At 33.1% G+C, this 18,737-nt stretch overlaps 1 protein-coding gene across 1 annotated transcript; it reads left to right on the top strand.

Annotated features, from left to right (window-relative positions):
• Positions 1-373: 373 nt before the first annotated feature.
• Positions 374-18,228, top strand: LOC127872470 (paired box protein Pax-1-like). The gene is made up of 3 exons (XM_052415804.1): positions 374-439; positions 7,711-7,789; positions 16,304-18,228. Exons 1-3 carry the CDS (start codon positions 374-376, stop codon positions 17,149-17,151), a joined length of 993 nt encoding a protein of 330 aa, XP_052271764.1. The 3' UTR covers positions 17,152-18,228.
• Positions 18,229-18,737: the final 509 nt, after the last annotated feature.

Consider the following 18,737-nt stretch of genomic DNA (forward strand, 5'->3'; position numbering starts at 1 on the left):
GGCTCGTTTTCGGGTTTTATAATGTGGATAATTACAACAATAATTCTGTCGAAAACAACACGTGCGCGCGGCTGAAAAACAAAACCACAATAAAAATTTGTATATCTGGGAACATGCATTTTTCTTGTAAACCACTTGTGGCATGTGTCGATTTTATTAACACAGACGGGACATCGAGTTGTTTATTAAGCACAAATCATGCAAATTAGTATGTCGTTTAGTTGCCGTTGGTCAACTCCAATCAATTAGTTGGCAGATATTTCCGCCACTAATATATGCAGACAATCACCTCGGCAATTGCTTGTCTTCCAGGGAAAATTAATTTCTATCTTTTTTTCTACTCCTCAAGTTACCTATCGCGTTCAATATTTAAATGTCAGCCGTGCTACGCTTGGGAACCGCCGGGGCAAGGGCACACGAGGTCGTATTTTTCTCACAAGTCTCTGAATTTAGATGGTGAGACATATGATAAACTAATCAGAACATTTTAATTACCTCACGACCACAATCTTCAAAGAGTTGTTAGTTTGTGTATACATTTTGCATGGACTTTTAACAGGGGAATAAATATTGAATAGGTTTAGCAGGCACAACGCTGATCCTGTTTCTAAGTTTCCCTCCCCCCGAGATTATGACTATCTGGTAGGATCCGTCATAACTGTCTTAATAACTTCTCCCTGATTAAAATAACAACCGCGTGCAGTTCTTCCTCTAGCTTTTGACGCCGAGTGTATTTATGAAAGCGCCGAGAATATATAGAAATGCTTTATGGATGTATTTTGTATGTGTTTACCATACGTCAGGGTTCAGAGAAATCTTTTCCACAGAAACTATTCCGACGATTTCATGCACGTTTTGGCAGCGTATACATTTGTACACGGGTATAAGAAGTCATGAAAACTAGCTATTAATGCGAATGTAATTATGTGAAGTACAAACCTAAAACAAAATTACACTTTTATTTAATCACTTTTGAGAAAGATTTCCTTGTTCAGCAAAGTGCAATTTTGAGGAATTAAAGCTTAACAAAAACTAAAAGCGTTTGAATTACAACAAAACATGATGTATCGTATAATATACGTAGTTATAATACATTAAAAATGCATATATATTTAAAGAAATAGTATCGTTCGGGCGCATGTGTTATTTATTCAAAGCACGAACCCCTCCAACAGATTATATTAAGAGGATGGGATCATTCGACCTTGGAAAACAGATTGACTCATGTGATTGGCTATATTAAAACACACACATGTCTTACTAAATGAATAGTTATATTTAAAGATTACTGCCAATAACGCATGTTGTGGATCTTTCTATCGTAGAAGAAAGCGAAAATGTAAAGGAATATATTTACTAACAATAGATAGAGACTGGAACTCATAAACCAAAGTAATACTAAGCATTTAACTCATAAACCAAAGTAATACTGAGAATTTAATTAACTAATAAACCAAAGTAATATTGAAAATTTAACGCATAGACCAAAGTAGTACTGTGAATTTAACCCATAGACCAAAGAAGTACTGCGAATTTAACTCATAGACCAAAGAAGTACTGCGAATTTAACTCATAGACTAAAGTAGTACTGCGAATTTAACTCATAGACCAAAGTAGTACTGCGAATTTAACTCAAATACCAAAGCAGTACCGAGAATTTAACTCGTAAACAAAGAGCATATAGAGAAAAAAGTAATTCGTCAAGACAATACAAAGAATGACACTCAGGGACAAAGAAAATACAAAGAATGAAACACGTAGTCCAATAAAATAAACATAATGAAACAAGTAGACCAATATAATAAACAAAACGGAACACGTAGAGCAATATAATACTAGTAAACAGAATGGAACACGTAGACCAATATAATAAACAGAATGGAACACGTAGATCAATATTATAAATAAAATGGAACACGTAGAACAATATAATAAACAGAATGGAACACGTAGAGCAAATACACACAGACAATAAAACTCTGTTCTATGTCAATACAAAGATGTGAATACTAAGCCAAAGCTTTACATAGAAATGAATTCTCAAATCATACAAACAAAACAATAAACATACACGTATACTATTGTCAAACATAGAATTGAAATCATGGACTAAACACTTTTTTAAAAAGGCAATACAGATAATTGAAATCTCAGTGACAAGAGAAGACGGATACGCGTGGAATGGACCTTGCAGACCAAGACCATCTTGAGAATGGTCTCTTAGACCAAGAACATACAGAGAATGGAACTCAAAAACCAGGACAATGCAAAGATTTGTGCTCAAAAATGAAGAAGATAGAGAAAATTAAACTCAAATACCAAGAACCTACAAAATATGGAGCTCATAGACCAGCTTCACACATAAAAGGGTACTTTTATTCTGAAACCATACCTACAAAATATGGAGCTCATAGACCAGCTTCACATAAACAAGGGTACTTCTATTCTGAGACCATACGGAGGATGTTACTTCTAGACCAAGAATAGAATTATAATTCAAATGATCATCAAACCGGTTGTAGGCGTGGTTATTATAATTCAAATGATCATCAAACCGGTTGTAGGCGTGGTTATTATAATTCAAATGATCATCAAACCGGTTGTAGGCGTGGTTATGCCACTTTCCATCAAATATACCATTTGTTGTTTTCATTACATTTATGAACATACTATATTTATCACATTTTCTATTGTTACCTATATATTATGGGCCAGCTATCAGTTGTGAAAGAACTATTCGCAATGTTTGTACTTTGTTTACTTTGTACTTTGTATATGTTTACCAAATAATTTCTAAGCAAAATGTTGATCGAGTGATGTAAATGATTTTTCTATTGTTGCCTATATATTAAGGGCCGGAGGCCTCATTATTGAATAAATTGAGTTGAGTTGATCAAGAATGTACATAGAATGGAACTCATGGATAAATAGCATGTAATAAAAGGAACATTACATAAAGCGGTACATTTCATTAGCATTTTGGGACGGTCACATTAGGCTGAGGGCAACAGTTGAAAATATCGTCTCTATATTGAGGGAAAATACTTTAACAGTTTCCAAACACCAATGAAAAATGTTTCACTACCTTCTTCTACAAACGAATAAAACAACATTTTGTATAATTATATAAAATATTACTGCTACCACTTATACAACTACAGTTATTACTGTACCTACTTACGCTAGTTATTATTAATAATATATTATAAAGTTATGATAAATCAATATCAAATTGACTAAATGATTCTAGAATTAACCTCTAACTTACCTTTTACAGTTAGATTCCACAATCGTATGTTACGCAATATTCTACGCATTTGACTATCGATAGCAGAACCAAGCAACATCACAAAATGTTGGCCTCTTTTTTAAACACAGTTTTTAAAACTAAAATGCGTAATTAGCATTTGTCTAGTTATGCAGGGATTAATAAGGTAAAAAATGGTACTCGTAGACCAAATATATACGTGAAATGACCACAAGCCAATAATATACATATAATGGAACTCATAGACCATCGATATGCATGCAATAGATCTCAAAGACCAAAGATATACATGATATGGTACTCGTAGACCAATATAATTAAATACTGGTAGTCATAGACCAATAATAAAAATGGTGCTCATATAACAATAATAAACATAGATAGCACATCAGGAAGTTGTATATTATAGATAATACGATATATATATAGCATGGTAATCATATATCAATTACCTTGTATATACATATAACGCCATTAAGGTGCTCATAGACTAACAAACATACACATAAAGGAAATCAGAGAATGGTTTATATAGTGAATAAAATATAAATATAATTGTTATCATTGACAAATTGTACATATGGAATGTCACTAATAGAAACATAAAATATATAGGACTGTACTCATAAACCACTGGCATACATTGAATGGAACTTAAAGATATAAATACAATGGAAAAATAATAGGCATAATATGGGACTCTTATACCAATAACAAAGAAGGGTACGAAAAGAACAATTTAACACATACAAATAACTCACAGAGTATGAAATGCATAGTATGGAACTCATAGACATATAATACGCATTCAATAAACCTCATAGACCAATAATAAACATAGAATTAAACAAATAGATTAATAATACAAGTATAATGGAACTCATATACCATTAACATAGAATGGTACTCATAGACTTATAATACACCTATAATGAATCATAGACATATAATATACAAAGAATACAACTCCTATACCAATAACATCGAATGGAACTCTAAGATCAAAACCATAGAATATTATTCATACACCAATAATATACAAAGTATGGAAACCCTAGACCAATAATTCGCAAAGCATGAAACTCCCTGACCAATAACATACATGGAACCCATAGACCAATAATACACATAGAATAAATCTCATAGACACATCATATACATAGGATGGAACTCAGAGGCTAATAACAAACATAATATGAATGCCAATGGCATAGAATGATACTCAATCACATAGGTGAATAGCATACTCAGAAACGAACTCAGGGACACATAATAAAATATAAAATGATGTAATATAAACAAAATAATTTAGTATAAACAATATAATATAATCTTATATAATATAATATAATTTTTACTATTATTAAATTCAAAATCAACTTAATGTTTGTAGTTCATAGCTAAATGATTATACATTCTATGTAAACTGCATCAGATGGCAACATATTTTATGTTTGTAGTACAGATCAAACTTCACATACTAATTGGTCTATACTTTAGCTTACTTAGCACAAATTGCTTGCTTCTATACAGAATATGCCCACTGCTTGGGTTTTTATTATGACTGTTTTATATTTGTTAAAATATGTCGTGAAAACGACACCCTGTCTAAGAAACTCGTTGTGTAAAATCAACAACTACCGATATGGCAATTGTTATATTTATTTCGTAATACACATATTTGCAATTAGGTAACGAATTTCCGATATTTGTTAGAGGTACAAATCATCCGTGGAATCAGCACCCTTATACAGGACACCATTTATGTGGGACATTGACCACCCACCCATAAGTTATTGTCTTCAAAATATGTTTGTTGAAACTTTGTGCGAAGGTTAAGATTACAAAACGCCGATATTTAATGCGGAATTCGTCACCACTATTAAAATCAAAGTTTAATATAAACATCGTGAAAATGGTTCTTATAGATAGAAAAACATGGATATTTTCAACGCGGAATCTTTTAAACGCGGCGTAACATCGCGCGCTATGTTGCTGCAGCGAGCGCCCGGGACGTCTCTGAACGCTTGAACGCTGGCTTGTTACTCGATTGGTTGCGCGTCGCAGCGCTCAGATGCCGTCGAATGAAAATCAACAAAGTGATGATTTGATTAAGATATTGGATTGTTGGAGTCCCGGTCGGCTATGTGATTTATAAATGTCGCAATGGTTAAAATGAACTTAAGTCAAGCAATTGTATTGTCAGATTGTTACTTAATGTTGACCGAAGATTAAACTCCTGCGTACTATCCATTTGCACTTCTGTAATATCTCAGCCGTATCAGCCGAATGTTCTGAGGTCATCCTAATCCAAGTGTCTAACATTGACATGTTCATGTGAACTGTATAATAAGGCAAGTTGAAATAGTATAATTATTGCCTGTTAATTTACTTTCATAGTTTAGTTCAAACATAAGTGAACTCAATTATGCGTTTGCACCAAGTCCAGATCACGAAAGAAAACTAAAGGATAAATGTACAGGACTAAAAGACATACATATATAATGGATAATTTAGATGTTAACGTCGTTTACTCACTGACAACGCGAGAAAATAAATTATTCACTTAACAAAAATACACAACATTTAAATTTAAATGTTCTACATATAATGGTCAATTACTGTAACAGAAGGTGTGGTATTGGCTGCAGAATGTGCCGAAAAGAATGCTCCGAACCTGGGCTCTTATTCACCAACCCATTTGTAGACTCAGGAATTAAGAATTGACATAGAACGTAAAAAAATATCTCGAACATTTAAATAAATGCATGGTACCAATGGTTAAAATGTACATTTACTTAACACAATGTTCTACATGAATCACGAGGTTGATAGAGCAATTATTGAATATTCCAATTTAAAAAATACTCTCTATTCTTAGACTTAAGGTAACCAATTGTTTGGTAAATACAGACGCAGCTGTTGTTGGATATAAAACATCTAAAACGAAACACCATATAAAAATATATTAAACGGAATATTTTTAAATGATTAATGACCTAATTATAAAATTTATGCTTTACCACAAAGGCATTAGATGGAATTGGTGGTTGTATTATTAAGTTTCTTTAAAATTCATTATTAAGGGTTTCTTAACCGAATACTAAACGTTGAGTGACGAAAAACTGTCATAAAACAGGTTTATTGGCTATACCAAGTGTACGAAAAAATTGTGAAATAGTACACCCATGTTCAGGGTTAAACATTACAGCTTATTTTAATCACAATTCTCTAAATCATGGTAGAGATAAACATTGGCATCCTTGATCATAGTGTTCTATGCCTTGATTTCGATAATTAATTGAAGAAATATGAACACCACTTTGGATGTAGAACGTAACCTAGGTTTACAACTATTTTAACGGAAGATTTTGTTGCCTTCTTATTTTCATGTTTGCTTTTTGAAAATATGACGTCGTTCCTTTCAAATTTTTACGATGAAGTAATGCCCTGCACATTTATCACTGAAACAAATAAACCAACTGTTTGTGCAACAATGATATTATTTTCCCATCTTATAAATATAATCATACTAATTTTAATGATTCACTACATTGAAAATGTTTACAATGTTGATTTTGGCAACTTACTTCATTTTGTCATGTTAAGCTATGGAAAAATATTAATATTAAAAATAAATTATATTTATATCAGACGCATAAATCAGTCAGCAATAATTCAAAATGATATCCATAATTAATTTTCAATACCTTATACTGGTTACATGATTCAATACAGTATTAGTGTGAGTCCTTTTCGAACGTAAACGGTAGCCAATTGTGCTCTTGAACTGTGACCAGATTCGTGGGCAAATGTTTTCCCGTCAATTTGAAATATCACAAGTCCATGTCAAAATATTTTAACAGAATTTCATCAGAGCTAGGTAAAATAGGATCTGGGCGGCGGCCTAGCAAATCAAATAAGCAACCTTCAATAAACTCTGCTCAAAATCTAGGCAGGTTTAACACTCTGATAGGCCAGGACTGAAGTAAGCACCAAGACCTACTCCAGTTCGGCCAATGAAAGCCCGCTTGCTTATCGGTAGGCAGGGCGGTTTCGTAGAGCGCCTAAACACAATTATCTTAACTGCGATGTAAACGTTGCATGTCTTTTGACGAGATTTGTGTTTTGCTTCATTTCAGACTGCGTATTTTCGGTGTTTTTTCCGTTACCCGTGTTTGTGTCAATAGTGTCGGATTTTGAATTCTTCAATTGAACTTATGATTATCTTCACTATTTAAACCTTAGTTTACTAAAATAAATATGGTTTGAACACTTTAATGCAACGAGATATCGAACTTTGACAGGCGTATTTGTGTTCAAAAATAGATTTCTGATTTTCGGTTCGGACTTAAAGTGTTCCGAAAACAGACATTGAACAAACCATCGACGTTGTTTGCGCATTCCTTTTAACAAATTATTTTCTTTTTTGTGTCTTCAAGAACTGTTCAAACCTGGAGTGTCCGGACTTTGAACGTGGCAAGCTTGCCTGCTACGGACTGAACGGCAACTCGCTGATGGGTAAGTTTTAAACTTGGTCACTTCAACGTACCATTCATATTCAGAATCAGATTTGACTACATGTTAACACGTGAAGGAACTTTGACCATTTCCACTGTTCTCATCAATTATTAGCGCACCATTCAAGATAATACACTAACAGTTATAACGATAGAAACTTCACATTCTCTGGTATATTGTCAAATATTTTAACAACATCACTTCGTAAAAGAGGCAAAGTTTTAGTCATTCTAATGTTATGTTATTGTTACGGTTGATAACACGATATCAAGCGATCTTTGGAGCGATCCTTTCTCGGGGCGATACTTTCTTTTATACAATATACGGCTTCAGTCTTTTCAATTTCAACACGCATGTTGTTAAAAGCGGACATTTAATTCTTGTTTGACATATACATGTAGTTTAGTTGGCGTATATAGTGTAAACTTGTATAAATAACTCTTACTTCTAACGTTTTAGTTTTTTAAACATCCTTATAATAATTGATCATGTCGCGCGTTTTATAGATGTGGAATTCAGTTTTAAATAACTTATGCTAGTGTGTTAGTGGTTATATACATTATTATTTTAAAAACAGTTTTTTTCGTATTTGAGTAAGATTAAGGAAATCGAAGTATGCGTGTGTATTGATAATATTTAAAGCAATCTAGTTTTAAGCTATGTAATTTTAAGCAATTTGGTTATTATTTTGAAATAAAACTTATAAAGTTATGGTATTTAAACGGTATGCTTAATTGAAATATCCATCACAAAGTAACCTTAAAATGCTGTCGAATTAAAAGGTTTTATCTGTTAAATAGACTCATACCACTGCTGCAGGTTTGTCGCTTCGTTACTTGGTATGTAAAAATCACTACTTTCGTGGTTCATTTAAATATGATTAATTTAAGTCTTACCGACCTGTTGCACATTATTAACGTGCGAAAAGAAAGACTTTTAGAGGTTAATTTATAATTTTGTTATAAAACTCTCATTTTCGTTCTGATTTTTTTCAACTGAATAATTTAATAATTTTAGAAATTATTATATTATAGCAATATATAGGCAAGTTTTAACACGAGTTGAACATTAACATTTTAACAATTACAGAAATAATGATATAATTATAGATTTAAAACAGTACATGTTTTCTCCCACACCAATTTATTCAAGGTTTCGTAAGGTCATGGTGGTGCGCTTTGACAAATCTGTAATTCTATACTTTAAAACCATATCGTTATATCAGTAACTACAAACACATTTCAGTGCTTTACCAAACTCTAAAAGCTATCACTTTCATTTTTGTTGATACATTTTTCATTTGTACAATGTAAAAACGATATATTTGCTCTCGGCGCGTTTTCATTTTTGCCATCTGGCACATTGGTTATATTGTACCCATGAAAAATAAACATTTCAGCGAACGTCTTACAAATGTGTGAAAAATGAAAATGGATAGCTCATGTCGGTACCCGATTACTTACAGGCCAGAAACTCACTGATATACGTAGGTATATAATACCAGTAAAAGCAGAAAGGAAAGTTCATATCGCTTACTAGAAAATCATCGGTGTTATTTCGCCGCATGCATTTATTAAAACAAAATTTACCCACAAAATGTTAAGGCGGAAGCAAAATGGTTTGCTTAACTGTGATAATAGAAAGTTTCTCAGACTTCGCTAGGGTGGAGTGGTGTCACTTTTATAGTTTTTTTCATTAATGGCTATTCATACTATAAATATATGTATGGGTTACTTATTTCAAATTACTTTAAAAACAATGCTTGTCATTTGGATTGAAATATTCACAAAAAGAAAATTGATTTATTTGGCCCATTTTTGAATATTTTTGCAGCGGCATGTCCAGCCAGATAGAAGGACAGAACTACGTGTTACACTGCAAAAACAACTGCCTTATCGTCTAAACTACATTCCGGAATTATAATATTAAATAAATTGTTCTTAAAAGAGCAATATAAATATACTGGATGTAAATTGTGCTAATAAGTTTAATTCGTCGAGTTTTGTATTGAAACGGCGTTGTACGGGTATTCATAAGTATTATTATAAGTGCTTCAAATTGTATAGTTATATATTATTGCATTATATAAAATTAGGTACACATAAATTATATACATACTTCAGCAAATAGTATTTAAATAATATGAAAAAGAATATGAAAACAAGTCAATTAAATGTTCAATATGAGACCAGTTTCTTACACTGTTATTAAATGCAAACACTCACATTCGCACTTTTCGTCTGATTTCAATTTGGTTTGTCAACATCAAATGTACTTCGAGTAGATCATCGAACATCTTTTTTGTTTAAAAAAATGTATCACTGCTGAAATAACTTCAAATGATCAAATACTAAAGAAATTGTAACGCACAAATTGAGATACCATTTTATTTACATTATTAATAAGTAAAGCTTAGTAACTTCACTAAAATCTAGACGGTTTGACAACTATGTAAAAGCACATTCTCTCTTTTATGTTGTTGAAGAACGCGTATTGTTTGTTCCCAGAAGTCGTTTACGTCATAAAATAAAATTGATAGTATATATTTTAGGTACATTTCATATATCATACGAACATGCATAATAAAACTGTGTTTAAGCGTTGTAAATGAGGATAGACAAACAATTTATTGCTTATACGATCAAAGTCTATTGTGGTACGTATCACAATTGTTTAACCACATTTAATTATATTTTTTAAGTGTATTGCATATCACGGATTAAAATGTGTGCGCGTTTTAATGGTACAACTTGTTGACCAATACCGCATTAAACTTTTGCAATGCGATGGATTGTATATTGTTTTGAAACACAAATAATTGATATTTTATTTTAGGACGAACGCGTCTCTTAATTTCAAATTGATCAAATCCGAATAAATTTTCATCGACAGAGCTACAATAGAAGTATATATAGACGTGCTGCAAATTGTATCAACATAGATTTGCCATAGGCTGTTTTTGTGTCCTTGCTTTTCATTTTTACGCAATTTAACTGTATTTTTACAAAAAAGAGCATAAATCTAATTTCATTTAGAAATCGGTAATTGTCGTTGTTTAGTAACATGTATTTGAAAAAACAGAACAATGCATGCATAAATAACCCTTAGTTATACAGAATCCAAGAACACTTATACATGTAGTTACAAACATTATTATGGAGAATCGCGAGCTTTCAATTTTCTTCACGGTTAGTTTAAATTTCATGTAAAATAAATCAAAATATACTGTTACGCTCTGCAACATTTTGGATAACATTTTTTTAAATCCTTAAATTAATTAACAGCACTTAATTATACAAATATATGTTGCGTATTTTGTTTGCACTGGTAAAGCAAGAGAACAGGCATTCTCATTCAAAATTATTTAAGAGGAGAACAATTTAAGTACTAGTTGTTCAATAGTCTTACTTTTGTATTTCATTGCTCAAAGCTATGCTGAAACACCGAGTTGGTATTTAAACACTTTTATAACATACCATCACTCATACATTCGTTAAAGATGAGTTAACATTAAATATGCATTGGAATCAACGGTCTAATATTTGCAAATAATTAAAAAAAAAATTCATTAAATTAACTTATTTTACATAAGAGTGCCCAATGTATACTTGTAAACCATTTGTTTAATGGTATATGTTTAAGTTATTTATGAGTTATTTATTGTACACATAGTGCACTTTTATTGAAAGGTAGATGATAGTGTAATATCAAGGTTTTGCATTTACTAGCTTTCATACAAATAACCTATTTCGGAGCGTTGAAACAAACTGCAAGTCATTCAAGCAGAAACATATGTGTCTTGTTCTGATAAAACTGGGCATAATACATGTGCGTAAAGTGTCGTCCCAGATTAGCCTGTGCAGTCCGCACAGGCTAATCAGGGACGACACTTTCCGCCTAAACTTGATTTTCGGTAAGGAGGGACTTCCTTGAAACTAAAAATACCATTCAAGCGGAAAGTGAATATTTGAATGGGTCTTTCAGGAGCAATTTTTAGCTCTGGCTTGACTGTGTAAGTTTCAATTGGAGTAAAACTATTGTCATGCCTCGCAAAGTATATAACATACAATTCTGTTTATCTTTATAATTTTTCATTTATTTTTGTTTAATGCCATTATTACTGATAAAAGTGTGGTCCTTTTACTATGATAATTGAATAAATAAAATGAATTAAGTTCACAGCAATTATCCGAAAGCTTTCTTTAAAAATGATTTTTTAAATGTGAAATTATCAGAAAAGAAAAAGATGTAAGTCGGGTTTTCGATTGCTCACAATCGTGAAAAAGACAGCCTTCGTTGATTCAAATCTATACCAAGAACCTTCCTGCCGTGCAAGTAAAATATGTTTTAGTTTTCCAGTTTAACATTAATCCTTTGCATGCTGGGAAATTTGTCGTCTGCTAAAATGTCGTCTGCAGAATTTCTAAAATTAGCATTTTCTTCGATTTTTTTCAAAGAATACTATCAGAATAGCAAACAGTTTGGATCCTGATGAGACGCCGCGTTCTGTGGGGTCTCATCTGGATCCAAACTGTTTGCAAAGGCCTTCAAAATTTGGTTCCAGCACTGAAAGAGTTAAGGAGTTGATGAATAACTATTTTAGCATATTGGTAATAGTTAATATGTGTACATGATTACAAATTAACACTGTCGTCAAAGGTTTGTATAAGAACATATTTACATGATGTTATTATCATGTTATTACATATTCCGATACGTTTTATATGTTAGGGTTGAAATAACAAGGGTGATATGTTTTGCAATTTCTGTATGCCTTTTTAACCCATTATTTACTGATATTGTTTAATTTTTATCACACCCTTTGAATTCTTAAACATTGCACAGTCCCCTGGGTCGTGCAATAAAAATCAACACAAAATAAAAGCAACCATTGGTAAAATCGTTGATTTCATTAGTGTTAAGTGTTATCAAGGCCTGAGGGACCATTAACGCCCGCATTTACACAAGGGGTCGATTTATAATTGATAACTTGCAAAGCCCGCTTTGATGTGTGGGTTTATCGGGTTTGCACGTGATTTCGGGCGTGGGGCATGAATAAAATTCAGGTGATCTCTGCACTGCGTGTAAAATGGAGGGAATCGGGAATGCAAATCAAATGGAAATTACATTGTCGGTGTCATGATTAAGATTTTTTCAGAGATAATTTGGTTGCATCCAAAACGAAGTAACGAACATATAATATTATTATAACGAGTGTATAATTGAAGTTTTAAGAATAACATGTAAAATGCAAATGTGTCATTTATGACAGACGCTGGTTTTTCAGGGACCATATTTGTCATGCATTTAAAATGCGATTGAATATCATTATACCAGTGCTTTAAACAGACGCAGATTCAAGGCCTTAATGCTTAAGCGCCATTTGATTCATAGGGGATCGTATAACGTAAGAAAAGAAAAGTAGCCATTATGATTTCATATCATTCTCAAATCCAATCATTTTAATGCATACAAAGTTTACATACTTAATGTCCGGTTTCATTCTTTGCCTGTTGTAAAAAAATATTCATACACACGGCATGCATTTTCCAGTTATTTTCTGTTTTCTGAAACATTTCAACAAAATTTGATTTAAAAACAAGTAAATGTTGTTTAGTTCTTTCTCATTTTGGTTGGGTAACACACTCTCAGGCAGAGCCAGATAACGGGAAGATATTTTGGCAAGTGAATGTTACCACTGCAGTGATGTGTTCCGGGTGCTTTCAGTAGATGTAATTGTTTGCTGTAGACGAGGAATGTTTTCTTTCTGCGAATTTCTGACCAAATCAACAGATGTTCCAGAATGGTTCCATTATAGGAACTACTTAGTGACAATATATTAACTTGGAATGTTTCTTAAAAAACAAAGATCACCACTGCAAGTGGTGAAAATAAACGGTGTAATACTAGTGTATGTGGTTTGATAAAATGTTCCAGAAATAGCAATAAATGGATACATTAGAACATTGCCAGTTTATGGGAATGATAAATATCTATCAATATCAATTAAAACAGTTTATTCCAAAAACAAATTACTTATTTCATAAACATAACATGCGATTGATCCATTGAAGGAAACTGTACATTTAAGTTTCAATAATATTGCTCTGGCTTATGTTTAACCATTGAGTATTTACATTGCAATGGAATTGAAATTAAACTCTTTTCATTACTTTTTAATTAAAAGTTTAATAATAAGATGTTAGTTTTTATTGTCAACGTGTGATTCGTGAACCATTTCCGGCTAAGTTTAAGAAAACAGCGTGTGATTTATGATTTGTAATTTTATTTATGCTAATAATAAGAAACGGAATGCCGTAAATCCCCATATGACCGTGTCAGGGATCAGGCATCAGTTGGAATTCTGTGTATGCGTACTGTTGTGTTGTTTGCATTCTCATTCTATCAGATCAATATGCGGTTATTTGCATTAAATAAGTACTATCGGATGGTAAACTATAATTTATCCCCTGATAATTTTTTGAGTTGTTTTATTCCAACTTAATTCCAGTACCTTAGCACAGCACTTATTTACTTGAATGATTGAGGTTGTAGTCCATACCAACACATGAATTGCATGCGGACAACCCGATATCTGCACACTGCACAGTCGATCGTATTTTATTTTAAAAGGAACGTCTTGACAATATTATGTTTCATCGCACGAATTTTTTTTTTTGCAAAATTAAAAAAAAGTAACCTTTTTTGACATTGCCAAATTGAAATCATTATATATCAGTTCTTATTCGACTTTTGTATCAGTTTATATATATATATTTGGCGTTAGTCTGGTTAAAGCGAATCTAACTCTATATTTAAAAGAAAACGAAGACAAGTCCTTTAATATACGACCCTGTAACATTTAAAAAAAAAACGACATATTCAAATTTTGCATTAATACATGCGTTATTGTAAACATTGCATTTATCAAGACTTTATGCCTTTGCTCAACGGGAACATATACATTTGCGCGTTACATATAATAACGTTTAAAACACATTATACTAAACTTGTGTGTTTAATTGTTAGTTTTTGTTATTAAATACAATGAAGCACAAACCAAATCGTGAACTGATCATGTAGTGCACACATGATGTAAAATACGCTCAAAATTAACAAATGCATCAAATGTACCGTAATATTGACATTTAAGTTTACATTACATAAAATGGGTTTTAAAGCTCATTGTTGATTTCAGAGTTTTCTAATGTATCACTGGCAATTGTCGTAGGATGAAGACTATACAATTGCCATCAATAGGAGTGTTTAATTGTTATGTTCAACCAAGACATACATGATATACTAGTACTGAATTATTACTTAAGAAAGGAAAACGCACCGGTTTAGATCCGAATCAAAGACAATAAACAAATTTTAAAGATGATGATGTATATACTTACCGTATATACATTCTCCGCCTTGATTACAAATAAATACAGAACATTTCGATTTGTGTTTGGTTGTTTGCGTTTAACTACAATACAGGTGTAAAAATAGCTTGTGCTTCGTTTTATTGGCTATCGATCTTTTTTATCATTGATATCTTTTACAAGTTTTACGATACATGTTTCAAATAATTGTTACTTGTAGCAATTGAAAACGTAACAGGTAAAGAGAAATTAGCAAGTATGACGATTAATTCCATCCAAACGTAGGGAAATTGTTTTCAGAAATTCACTTTTATTTTTGCGCGATTTTCAGGAAATCCCTGGAAAACACGTGTTTCGAATGACTGAGTATGACGAAATAAAGCATTGCTTTGTATCCCATTGCATTCAATCTAATTTAAACTCACTCGTCCATTGGTAGTTACAATTAAATCCGAACTTTGCCCTATGAAACCGCTGTCCCATAATGCACTGTTCATTTTACACTTCCGAAAATTATTGTACTTAAAGTGATCAAATATTTACGATGCAAAACTCTTGAAACTTTATTGAAAACTGACCAAATAGTTTGCTAACACTAATTTTAACCAATAATCTTCACATCTTCTCTAATTTGCGCCGATAAAGGTAAGATTGTTATAAGTTTTGCCATGATAATAAATGAATAAGACCAATTGGCGACTGGCTTCACTGTTTCAAACCCGGGTTTCAAACACTCGTTAACGGTTATTCGGTCCCACTAATCCGCTAATCATAATGATGATACACTAATGGGGGCAAATTACTGATCACCTGATAAAAAAAGACTAGTATATTGACATGTGACAAACAGGCCCCACCTCCTGCAAGTGACTCTCAAGTGTCCTCCCTCTTTCCCCACTACGATTTTTCGCAACCGCGATATATTTCGGAAAAAACAAATCAGATATTAACTGAAGCTTTTTTTTTCAAAGTCAGTAATTGGCAAATTTAAGTGCTGACGAAAACGTCATTTTTATAAAAATGACGAAATTTCGGGCTGGCGAAAATAAATGATTTCACAGTATTGAATTATTACTTAAGAAAGGAAAATTGCGTACATACATGTTAAATACTTGTTATCAACCATTTCTTACTCTTTTTTCAGAGCAATCTACCTTTGGGGAGGTAAATCAACTGGGCGGCGTTTTCGTTAACGGCCGACCTCTTCCGAATGCGATACGCCTGCGCATTATCGAGCTGGCACAGATGGGCGTCCGTCCATGCGACATCTCCAGACAGTTGCGGGTTTCACATGGGTGTGTCAGCAAAATACTGGCCCGCTACAATGAGACAGGATCTATCCTTCCGGGCGCCATTGGTGGCAGCAAACCGAGAGTGACGACGCCAAACGTGGTGAAACATATCAAAATATACAAAGAAAGAGACCCAGGTATATTCGCCTGGGAAATTAGGGACAAGCTGCTGGCAGACGGAGTATGTGACAAATATAATGTGCCTTCAGTCAGCTCAATAAGTCGAATACTCAGGAATAAAATCGGCAGCAGCTCCTCGCCCACAAGTCAAAGTCCAACTCTGGATAAGACACTGATTGCTCCCCCGCCCGGACCTCTATATAACTCTCAGTTCCAGGTGTACCCATACTCCTGTCCGCCGCCGACAATGTCATCATGTCCGCCGTCCGTCTCCATGCAGTCTATGCCGTCGATGCCGACGAACTTCCATCAGCAGCTTAGCCACCCGCAGATGAACATGAACAATAAGCCCCAGATGTCCAGCTGCGTAACACCGTGCATGATGCGTGCATGGGCCTCGTCACATTCCGTCAATGACATTTTGGCTTTCCGAGCCCCTGGCCAGCCAATGACTCAGTCCCCACCGATGACAATGCAATGTGATGCGATGAACAACCATCACCAACTCGGACAAAATTATAACACTGTGAACTATTACGGCATGAAACAGTCTGTACAGCCAATGTATCTTCAAAGTTGAGACTCATAAGTGCAATAAGCTTTGTGGTTTGCTAGTTAAACAAATGCCATTATATAAGAAAGTGTGTGAGTATTTCTGATTGTGCGTTAGTTACTGATACTAACAAACGAAGTAAAGACAAAGTGTAGTATCGCAACATTTACATGCAGGGTGTCAGCCAAATAGAACATAGATGATGAGATAAATGACAAAGGTTAATTTCATGGTCACATCATGCATTTGTGTTTAGTGTATGGTTTTATCATATTTATTCAAAATTTACAATCCCTGTGGAAAAGAGGCCTTTAATGGTACAATCATTGTGCAGTGTTCTTGTCATCTTTTCTTCGATATGCCTAAATTCCTGATACTAATATATCGTTTTCGAGCGACGGCTGCCAGTATAGAATGTTCAATTTAATGGCATACAGGAACCCTCTTCATGTTTGACATTAGTGTGCTTTATTAATAAAATTCGCATAAAACTTCCGATCCTGGTACAGCCGCGTTGCAGTTTGAACGCTCGTAAGTGTTTGGTAAACCGTCAGTGTTATTACACACACTGTTGTATGCAACACATGATCATGATAGCCGGAATTTATACCCTCTTTTTAGACTTCAAACAAGCTACAGAAACATTATATCATGAGGGAATAATCCATGAATTCTGGTTTAGCCATGATGCAAATTCCAAAGGTTGCACCGGCAGTTTACAAATAACGCAAATTACGAAATACCATTTTTCTTTAAGCATTTTTATGTCGTACCCTCTGCCAAACACAATGTCAGAAATATCATTGACATTTGCGCCCGTAATGCAATTAGTTGAGATATTTTTAATCAGGTACGTCTGTGTGCATAATGCTTTTGTATTTTTGTTTGCACCGTATCTTTATATACTTTATATCTACTCTAACAAGAAAGCAAATATACAACAGTGATAGAAAACAACAAAAGAAAATATTGTAGCGAAGCATTGATTAACCATTTTATTGAGTCAAGATATTAAGTTTGGGCAATCTGTTATGTTTGTTATATATTTGTTTCTCATAGTACCTAAACTTTTCACTGTATTTTTCGTTTGCTTGACAACCCAATCTTAACAATTACACAAAAAATGTATATTTATTTCGCTTGCAGTATTAAATGTATGTAATGTTCGATAGGCCAGCGCAATTGTACTGCTAACCTTTTTTGGTAAAAACTATTTTGATAAGTTATCAAGCAACAACACATTTTGAATCAAAGTAACCACATGTGTGGCCAATTATGTTTTATCAGCAGAGTTTTGTGTAACAAATATCTTGGAACAATTGTACAGATTTTTATATCAATTATGATAGTGTCACAGTGTAAAAAACTAATGAGTATTTTGTATAAAAAGAAGCTAAAATAGCCCTTGATCACTTAGATACGTATTTTCACGCATTTGTAGTCCCTTAAAAAGTGTAATTTAATAAAATACCTTTCTTACTTAATTCAAGTTTTAAAGGTTTCAATTCAAACCCTTAGATACTGATGAGCAGCAAACAGCATAAAACATAAACATGCTGCGAGTTACTTGCAGGCTGTTCTGGTTTTATGCTGTTTTCACATTTCCATTTTCA

The sequence above is a fragment of the Dreissena polymorpha genome, chromosome 3, assembly GCF_020536995.1.
Source record: "Dreissena polymorpha isolate Duluth1 chromosome 3, UMN_Dpol_1.0, whole genome shotgun sequence".
In the NCBI taxonomy this organism is placed as follows: Eukaryota; Metazoa; Mollusca; class Bivalvia; order Myida; family Dreissenidae; genus Dreissena; species Dreissena polymorpha.

Coding starts and splice junctions, on each gene's coding strand:
- LOC127872470 (XM_052415804.1), top strand. CDS start 374: ATGTCAGCCGTGCTACGCTTGGGAACCGCCGGGGCAAGGGCACACGAG. Junction 440..7,710: donor AGGTCGTATTTTTCTCACAA/GTCTCTGAATTT, acceptor TGTGTCTTCAAG/AACTGTTCAAACCTGGAGTG. Junction 7,790..16,303: donor GAACGGCAACTCGCTGATGG/GTAAGTTTTAAA, acceptor CTCTTTTTTCAG/AGCAATCTACCTTTGGGGAG.